At 40.8% G+C, this 10,571-nt stretch overlaps 1 protein-coding gene across 2 annotated transcripts; it reads left to right on the forward strand.

The window, feature by feature from the left end:
* Positions 1-519: 519 nt before the first annotated feature.
* Positions 520-7,163, forward strand: LOC124056110 (cytochrome c oxidase subunit NDUFA4). Of its 2 annotated transcripts, XM_046383221.1 has the most exons (4): positions 520-645; positions 3,370-3,455; positions 5,826-5,889; positions 6,902-7,163. In XM_046383221.1, the coding sequence occupies exons 1-4, from the start codon at positions 604-606 to the stop codon at positions 6,956-6,958; spliced, it is 249 nt and encodes an 82-aa protein (XP_046239177.1). In that variant the 5' UTR covers positions 520-603; the 3' UTR covers positions 6,959-7,163. The 2 variants fall into 2 exon arrangements, 1 of the variants encoding a protein (XP_046239177.1); XR_006842953.1 differs by lacking the exons at positions 520-645; positions 3,370-3,455 and adding an exon at positions 6,311-6,383 and having other exon boundaries at positions 5,435-5,889.
* The last annotated feature ends 3,408 nt before the right edge of the window (positions 7,164-10,571 follow it).

A 10,571-nucleotide genomic window follows, 5' to 3' on the forward strand; every position in this document is an offset into this window, starting at 1 on the left:
CTGCACTGTTTAAAGGTGGCTGGGGGGGTGATTTTAAAGTTTTAGAGTGATGACTATCCATAACAGTGACTTGTCACTTTAGAAATGACAAAATAACATGAAACCAACACAATGGCTGCACTCTTGGTGTGAGGTCTAAGTATGAAACCATTATAGGAACAGCCTACACTACTGCTGCACTTCCAGGAGGAAATGTTTGGGAAAATGTCTGTCTATATCGGTTGTGTCAGTAAAAATCTGAGTTTCAGTACTTGCAGTTTTGTTGTTGTGTAAAAAAACACTTTAGGACACAGAGTACCCAATGAGCCTCAGTGGAATCACACAGTGACCTCAACAGATGTGATTATGAGGATTAGGACTGTCTCACCCCCTCCACACCCCTCCTCCCCCTCTCCCCTCTGACCCTCTGATTCATCCAGTGGGAGGGATGGAGAGGAACAGAGCGGAGGGGAGAGATTGGCAACAGGTTTGGCTGCTGTGGCCACGCTGTACTTCAGCGAACAAACCTTCATTCATTTGGATACGTTCGTCAGACTTTAGCTGTCAGTTGCTCTCTTATATGGTTCAGCTTTATTTGCTGCTGCTTTTGGAAGAATATTAAAGATGATTAAGACCATGTTTCAACATGCAAAGAAATATCCAGGGGTAGGTGGCATCATACTCATGCATCTATTGACCTCTGTGATTTCTTGTATGATTAACATCAAGCCTTTTTTGTCATGATGTGTACACAGGGCCTACAACACAGAGCAGAGTGTATAGTTGGATTGCTTTTGAACCTAATGTTCATGTACAGCTTTTCTGGGATGTTGGATATCTTGGTTTTTCAAACATATTTAGGTCATCAGTTTTTAATTCACTGAATGAAGACCATCAGATGAAACTGTAAGCTCTGAAGGACTTTTGAGCATAGATTCTTTTGTTATATACAACAGTAGAACGATTGTATGTACTTATTTGATTACCTGAATGTTTCAAACAAGCACCGCGAGTACACATAATTACTTTGCATCTTAGACATTTGCCTAACATTACTTAATGTTCGACAAATTCTCTTACTGTGTTACTAAAATGAAGAAACTAAGTGAAAGTAAGACACAAAAGCTGTGCTTGTTTTATTTTTTTATCTGTCGCCTCAGAGCTATGCTGAGGGTGACCCAAATTTGTGGACTGACAGGGCTGGATTGGCAGTGCACCAGAAAAGCAATAAGGGCAGCAACAGTATCGAAACCCAACGAGCATTAAACACTCTCTATATCGGTCAGGTTGAAAGGTAAAAAGTGAACCACTCACTTGTGTGGCACAATATGAAGATATCAGCACCTGGGAGTGGACAGCTCCCTTCACACAAGCTGATCTTCATTATTTGCTTGGTGTGTGTGTGTGTGTGTGTGTGTGTCAGGGATCAAAGCTGACCCGCTTCCATGTGTTTGTGTGTGTAGCTGTTTGTGTTTACTTCAGCGATCGAAGCTGAGCGTTTGCACTCAGTGTACAGTATGTTCAATGTGCATTTGTGTGTGAATGTGGGTGTGTATGCAGTGTGTACTTGATTTGTGGTATGAATGTTTTAGAAGGTTAACATGGAGAAAGTTGAAAAGTTCATATTGAGCATATTTAGGGAATAATATAAATTTATTCTGGGTGAGTACATTATACATAATTAAGATGGCTGACCGGTGATAAAATACAGAAGAATAAGTCAATTAGCTGATGAAAATACACGAGTACAATTCTGACAATCAAGTCATTTATACAACCAAAAACACTCACTGGTTTCAGCATTTAAAAACATGAGACATTAGCACTTCTGTCTATGTAATTATGAATGCAGTACTGTAGAGATTTAGACTCTTGATGAAACAGAAACAGGAAGTTGAAGTCATCATTTTATCCTCTAAAAACTTGGCATATTTCCATACTTAATGATAAATGTATAGACACAACACTATTTGATTGCTAAAAAAAAGTCACATAATATTGAGAGATTCATTCAAGTTATTTTTGTTAATATCAATCATTATTCAAAAACTCAATAAGTCTGCAACTACCCTGATAGTCTATCAATTGTTTAAGCAATTTATGCAAGCAGAAATGCTAATTCCACCGTGCATATTTTCTCTGACTTATACAGTGTTAAACGTGTATGGATTGGTGATTGGATAAAGCTAGTCAAGTCATTAGAGGATCTCACCTAGGGGTTCTAACGAACAGTGATATTTCTGATATTTAACAGCCAAATTTATTGATTGAGAAAATAATCCGTGCATTAGTCTGTTATAAAATAATTGTTAGTTGCAGCAATATTCAGATTACTGATTGTGTGCATTTGTTTAGCTCAGTAAAAGTCTGATTACATGCTCCGAGTCAGAGCTGTTAAATAGCTGTGTGTTGACTGGTTTGATTATGCAGCCTAGGGATGGATATTTTCTTCATCACTCTTCCATAGCTTTAAGGAAGTGAATATCAAAGTTTTATCACCAGATATTCTCCCAATCAACAACAAGGCAACTTGCAATGCAATCAGACAGAAGACAGATGTCTAGATACAGCTGAGCAGAGACATCCTTCAGTTCAACCTGATCAAACTGACGTCTCTCTACAGCTTGACTAGATCGGCGTGTGCTCAGAACAGCTGTTTGCCAGTGCTGTGATTCTCTCTCTCTCCTCATCTCATATATGCAGCATCACATAGCAACAGAGACAGGAAATGTATGGCAGTGCGGTGTTGATGAATAGATGCAACGTGGTGAGAGGATTTGACACAGCTAAGCTTTGGGTGTTTAATATGACATATCGCATTATCCCTCCGTCCCCCTAATGTGGTTTTCTATTTTAATTCCTGTCATCATCACCGCTCAGAACATCAAATAAACCTGCGTCTACGTGCTTGTGTGTGTGCGGACACATTCGCGCCTTTGTGTTCGAGTGCTGTGTGCGTGTTAGCTCATTTACGTGCATGTGTGTGCGAGTACCTGCGCCTGTTTACCCTCTCAGTTTGTGTGTGTGTGTGTTGCTGTCGCTCAGTCTGACAGGTATAGTGTTGAGAGGAAGCTGGCACACAGAGAGATGCAGCAGCTCTCTCTTCCACTGCGTCCTTGCCCATTCAACCCAGGCTGACAGTGAGCTGCCTCACACATGGCCTGGGCCTCATGCATATGGAGGAGGGCAGAGAGAGGAAAAACAAGAATAACAACTACCAGTGTATGTGTGTATATAATGTGTGTGTATTTCACACAGGTGTATGTTCATGGTACACATCACAGTCAACCACTTGATGGAATATGTTTGTTTATGTTCATGTGTCTCTGTGGTCTGGGACTAATGCATTCCTCCTCTCCTCTCCTTTCCTCTCCCGTCCTGTCCTCTCAGCTAATCCCTCAATTTTTCTTCCTGACTCTGGGCATCACAGGGGCCACCTTCTATCTGATCCGTCTGGCAAGAGGACCTCATGTCACGTAAGACTGTCATCTGTCCAAAAACTTGTAGGCATTGTGGTAATCTTCCACTTTGCTTTTGCTGCTTTGACATTTCATAGAATATTTCTGTTGTCAGCTAAATTCAAACCTTGGATACATAAAGCTGGACATCATTTGAGAGCTTTTAATACTGCCAACAGAGTTGGGTTCCGGTGGATGATGGTTGGCAATAAACTCAGATTCACTGAGCTTAGAGGGAAATCAATCTGTTTCAGGATCTTTTATCTCTTCTCACTTGTTCTTATTAGCAAAGGGCAAAGCACTGAACATTCAGGTAGCAAGATTCTCATTTATAGCTAGTGCTATCTGTCTCTTTCAACAAATGTGATGATAGCAGATTATCAGCTCTACTTTATTACCGTAAAATTTTGAAAGTAACTTAGGGCAAGAAAAGGTTCTACAAGATCGTGTGTATAATAGGCAAAATCAGTTTGTTATAGATATCTAAAAGTTATCCAAAAACAACTGGACTTGCTTGAAGTTCTTGGAGACACTTCATCTCTCCTCCAAGATACCTTTTCAGTGTGAAAGCCTCAAGTCCAGTTGCCTTTGGATAACATTTAGATATACCATAACGTTCATGACTGCGAATCTTCACAGACCGTCTGTCACAGAAAAGAAGTACCTTTCTTTAACATCAGTCTACAATTGTAAGTGGACTGTTTGTTCCAGTAGTTCAACGAGACCAACAGAGCGGTTATTCTTCTATAGTGAAACAATCCAGCTGATCAGTTTCATTAATCTTAATTTATTTATATCTTTTCAGTTTAATTGTTTTGAATCTGGACCAGTAAGTGAGATGTGCATAAGAAAGCTACACCTTTTAATTCATCATGTCAGATACTTAACCAAAATATCATGTTATGCTGCTCATCTAATTTTCTATAGGTTTTAAACACAGACTGAACATCATTCAAAACTACAGGGTTTGTTCCTTCTCAGCTACCACAAACTGATTTCAATTGGATCTTTGAGGTTAAGTTACTTACATTTTTAGTAATTTGCAACTTACAGCGCAGCAAATTTCTGATAACAATTTACTAGCCAATGGGTTATTTTATTTATGTAATTTTTTTATATAATCACTTCAACCTGCACTGTTGAACATTTGTCTTGCCAGTCTGTCAGTAACCGTGATTACACACTGACACCTTTTAAGTACTTATGGTACTATAGGCTCTGCCATACTCCTAGTTACTTGTTCATTAGCATGTGTAAAATTCAACAAACAAACAAATTTGATTATCATCATTTCTTAAATTTGATTGCTAAAGTCATACATACATGGAAGGAGGCATTTTACAGGAATAAATAAACTAATTACTCTTCTGTGATGCACAAACTATACAAACACCATTGAGATTTCTGTACTGCAACTTCTTTCTCACTACTTGGCGAACACATCTGATAAATACACATCTGATGAGTTAAAGTCTGCAGATAATTTCAGATCACTGATTTAAAAGTTGAGTCCTAATACTGATGTTGAAACTAAAAGCTACCTAAATTTGCTTTGGATTCAATGAGTGGATCCTGTTTTCGAATTTGATAAAATGCTGTTGAACCGGACTCCAAACCACATAACTACACTTAATTTGATACCACCATCAAAACAAAGCTTTTTTTGATAGCTACATATGTTTAACTAAAGCTTGGAGCAAACACAGCTGCACATGTTAAGAGATAACCACATGCCAGGACTGTACACATAAATGTACACTGTTTGTGCCCTATTCTGGGCCACACAGAACCACTTGTTCTGAAGGTCAGCCATAACGCCTGACCTCATCAGCAGCTGGTGATGTGTGCTGGCTTCCTCTGTGTGTGTGTGTGCGTCTGTCTCTGTCTCTCTCTCTGCTCTCTGCCCCCCCGCCACCCCCTCTCAGACTGTCTAATGTTTGTAGTAATGGAGGGAAAGGGGGAGACATGCCGGCTCTGCCATCACTCTCTCGGTCTCTTTGTTTGTGCTTTGGAGGCGTGATGTGCTGCCAGAGGGGGAGGACGAGGGATGGACAGTCACAGCAGAGAGTGTGAAATCCCATCTTTGGTTAATTAACAAAGGAGGAGAACTGCCAAGTCACTGGGCTGAGTTCACCTCATCTCTTAATCACAATCTCTTTTTTTCCAACTTCTCTGTATTCATCTCCTTTTGTCTCTGTCCTTCTGTTCCTCTGTGTTCTTTTTCCTCCAAGTTGTTTACATCTTGGTTGGTTTCTCTTCTCCAAGTCTTCATTTTCTCTGTACTTTTCTCTTTGTCTTCATCATGCATGCCTTTCCTCGTGCTTTTTCTGTTCTTTTCCCTCTCCCTCTCCCTCTCTTTGCATGCCCTGAATATGTCTATATTTGCAGGCTCTGGGACAAGAAGAGCAACCCAGAGCCCTGGAACAAGCTTGACCCCTCCTACCAGTACAAGGTGACTACTCCCCAGTCAGACACTGAAGGGCCACATGCCTGGCCAATCGTGTGTTCCAGAAATCTGATCTAGGCACAAATCGCATTGTTTCACTAAGTCACTGAAAATCTCGCATTCATCACCAATCTACCAAAATAGATTTGGACCAACCAGTGAAGGCAAAATAGTGTCAGATCAACAAGGCTACTTCCTGGCTTTCTTCACATCTGTTCAAAGGGAAAACAAAATCTCTTTTGAAAACAAATTAAGGCAGATGGAACAAGGAGCTTTTAATGGTCTGTAATAATTTCCCTTACCTCTTGAACAAGGCCAGAGCCACAGACAAGCCATGAAAATATTAACAATGCTGACCAAAAATATTGCAGAAAAACAACCAGTTGACAAGTCCCAGAAGATGAGATCTGGATGATGTGTTTTTCAGAGAAAAGAGCATTTCCCGAGGTTTTCAAGGCTGCATTGCTTGCCAGTGGAATGAAAGTCACTGCAGACAAAAGGTCAGGACACGGCATGTTTAATTCTCGATAGCAAGGCAAAGGTCTCGCATCTAAATTCCACTGAAGTCCAAACAATGATCGTAATGAGGAGGGGGAAGTGGAAAAGAGGTGAGAGAGAAGGGGTGGGGGGGTAGAGTTTTAATGGCAGACCAATCTAGACAAATACACAGCAAGAAAATTATCTATGCCAATGGAGAAATGTGAGTTTATAATGATAGGAGGGCAGTGATGTATGCAGATCAGATTTACACACAGTCGCAAAATACACATATATATCATCCACGACACATGCAAACTCAGCAAGACAAAAATCAGAAAAATAAATTAGCTACAAAGTATTGTTGTAAATAAGCCTGCATATGAGAGCGTGTGCATGGATGTGTCTATATATGCACTAGAGGAAAAAGAAAAAAAGTTCACCCCTGCCTACTTGTTTTCCACGCATTCTTCTAAAGACAGCTCTGATGAATTTAATTTAAGCAAAACAGATTTAAATGTATTCCTCCTGCCTTCCACAGTTTGTGGCCATCAACACAGACTACAAGAACCTGAAGAAACAAGGCCCTGACTTCTAAAGGTCCTCCAGGCAACTCCAGGGGCACCAAGTTTGGCATGACCTCCTGCTGTCGCCATGCACCGCCATGTCAAACATCTCCCTGAATGTTTCCCCCAAGCCTCAACTCATGCTCCTTGACAGCTACTCTGAATTATAACTGTAACCGTGTGAAAAACAACTATTAAAGATCACATGAGATAGAGGCTGGCTCTTTAGAGCATGATGATACACAAGGTACAATGTTGTTTATATGCATACTTTGGGTGTTACTGGTGATGACAATTAACATTACATTTGTCATCTGCAGTGACAATAACGATGAATATCTGTGTGTTAGTTCCCTGACTTGCATGAGCCCCTCAGCTCAAAGGTCATAAGTCAGGGTCTAATGCTGAAAAACAAGTTTAAAAATGCTAGGCTGCTTCTTTAAAAAGGTGCACTGATCCAAAAATTTCTGATATTGGAAATGGATCAAATAAATTTCTGTGAAAGGGGTCGTTCATGACAAAGCCACAGAGAATTCTCCACTACAAAACATTTTAGATTCTTTCAGCAGTATTTCTGAGACCTACAACTTTTCTGCTTAGATTCAGTCTCAGCGCTCTCATCAGCTGCATCACTCCACAGCAGGCGGCCGTTATAAGGAAAAAAAAAGTATCGGATTAACCCACTGTACGTTCCCTGCCCAGTACCAAACAACAGACACATTCCAGCACATTTGTGACTGGAGTAGCTGGTGAACACTGTGGCACGTTTAGCAGATAAAGAGCCAGATATTTCCCTCAGTAGTTAGTGGAAACTAAAACAAGGCTACAAGGAGAAACACGCCTCATGGTACGCTTCATCTTGGGCCAGTATCACAATGTTTCCAATGAGAGACATTAATGAGAATCCAGTCTCAAAGCGGCAGCACTGTTAGCAGCAAGGAAGTTCTGGGTTGGAACCCGCCAGCCTGTTGGGGAAATTCTGTGTGGAGTTTGTGTGGATTCCCTCAGCGTGCTCCCACAGTTAAACACCAATGACTCTAAATTACCCATAAGTGTAAATGTGAGAGTGAATAATTATTATTCTCTGTCAAGTTTGTCAGCCCTGTGATGAACTGGTGGCCTTTCTAAAGAGTCAGCTGGGATAGGTTCCAGCCCCCCACAACCCTGCAAAGAACAAGCACTTATAGACAATGGATAATAGATGGATAGTCCCAAAGTCACAGCTTCTTCAGAGTTCTTCTTCATGCTAAAGAAAGGCCTGTAGACACCTCACCCAGGTGTCATAGATTAAGGTCAATGTCCCTGCTCACTTTACAACCCTGCTGTTAAACTAATAAAAGTCTGTGAACACTATGAACAGCCAATGTTTGTGATCGACTGCGATAATGAACTCATGCATGGCCCACCAAAACCAAAAGGATGCTTTTAATTCCAGGGGAAAAAAAAAACGAAAACATTATTTACTGAGCTCACACATCACACATCCACTGCAGGGCCAAGCAAGTCACACATGCACACATGCTGAGATATGAAGTTGCAGATGAAGAGGACCGAAATAGAAATCAATCATGGGAGATGAATATTCGTGTGGGTCATAGAGCTCTTTCAAACCAGTTTTCAGTTCGAGGAAGATGCAGTCCAAAGAGACAAATCAGCAAACTGCTTGATCACTGCTTGTCTGTAAAAACTAAAACATTATTTTCACTTAGGTATTTTCACTTTTTTTTTCCACTTAGCAAGAAAATGACAAGACTCAGAATCTGAAGTTTCTGCTAATATGTCTCCTGCTGGTATAATTCTCCAATTTTGGAGATTTCATTGAAAGATGAATGTTTGTGTCGGTGTGCTTGTGTGTGTGTGTGTGTGTGTGTGTGCATGCTCTCACTCAGTATGACTGCATACCAGACAACAACATAAAACTCCACTCTAATGGCACACGAACTGTCTCAATGTCAGACCCCTGGGTTCCCTTAATATACTCCTTAATAGACAATCTATGTTCCAGACCCTGCATGGGCCCATTTATGTGTGCGGGTGCTCCTTTTAAACAGCAATATGCCTACTGCAACAGTGTGGTGAACTGCCCAGTGGGTATTGTCTGTTGCTGGGTGATGATCTGCGTGCGTGCATGCATGCGTGTTTGTGGTTTTGTGTCAGATACACAAAACGTGCTGACAGGTAATCAGCCAGGCCAAAGCATCACACTGGGGCATAATCACAAGGTCACACACACACATACACACACAATAGGGGGGCAGTTATTATCCATCCCGAACAGCCTTGCAGGGCGTTGTGATTGCATTGCCTCAGTGTGTTAGTATCAGTATCAAACTTTAAGGCTGAGTGTGACGCAGAAACAAACAATCTACCAGTTAGAATAAGAGCTTGTAGAACATAGCGATTTTATTTTGCACGTCGTATCTTCTTTTTTATGCCATTAACGATCTCCCCATTTATTTTCAACATGACGGTTTTTTAAAATCATCAGCTGAACACACTGTCCCTACATAAATGTCTGCTCTGAGCTTTCTTTATCTAATAACATGTTTTGCTTGTCTGCTTTTAGTCATTTTTCCAACTCATGCTACAGATAAAATAGGACCGTAGAGCTAAATTACAACATTCATGTGGCTGCAACAGTTAGAGATTGTGTCAACAAACACACAGAGTCCTTTTTCCAAAACAGCAAGCATCAAGGCAGACATGTAATCCGAATCAGGCCTCAGTAGCCAGCAAAGTACGGCAGTGTGTGATTAAGATCTCAGTTTTACAAAGTGTTTGTCATTTTCCTACCTCAGAAGCTGAAGTGAGAGCACTTTCTCAACAGACACTTGAGCACTTGTCACAGGGAGTGAAGCAGGAGGAGGGAGGGAGATTGAGAGAGGCCATCTCCTCCTCGATTACATCCTCTCTGACAACCAAGAGTGGATATTTTTAGATGAGGATTAATTTTAATGGGCGAGATAAGAAGTGAGTCGTGGGTGGAGGAGGGACGAATAAATAAGTAAATAGGACATGCTGCAAAACAGGACGCAACGGTGGCAGCGTCGGGGTAGTGTGGCTGTTGTTGCGAGGCCCTGGGCACATCCACTGATCCAATGGAGATAGTGAGGCCTTTCATCCTTTAATGTTGTCTCCCATAGGTGGAACATGAAAATCAAAGCGCAAACCAGTGTTTGTCCCAAACTCCAAATGGAGCGACCTTTCGTAAAGAAGAGGTGGTTTGGTTAGATGGTGCTTTTGTTGCCACTTTTAACAGACTGTCATTTCCAACAGAGTATTTTATCTAAGAACAAAAGCGTCCATGTATGTCTGTACCGACCTTTTGGTGCAAGATTAACAAAACCATGCCTTGGAAATCAAAAACGCTGCATCAATAACTGAAGTTGCTAAAATACTCATAAAGAAGAACTGAAAAATATCTTAATGTAGCATGTTAGATAGATAGATAGATAGATAGATAGATAGATATACTTTACCGGTCCCAGGCTGTGAAATTACAGTTTTATGACTCAAAAAGATTTAATAGTGAATTTAATATGCATAATGACAAGACTGTTCTTCTAACATTTTCACAGCTCTACACCAAGAGACAGCAGAGTTTCAAAGAACAATCTCAGTGAAGTTTTATTTCCACAATGGAAG

This window comes from Scatophagus argus, chromosome 3 (assembly GCF_020382885.2).
Source record: "Scatophagus argus isolate fScaArg1 chromosome 3, fScaArg1.pri, whole genome shotgun sequence".
NCBI classification, from domain to species: Eukaryota; Metazoa; Chordata; class Actinopteri; family Scatophagidae; genus Scatophagus; species Scatophagus argus.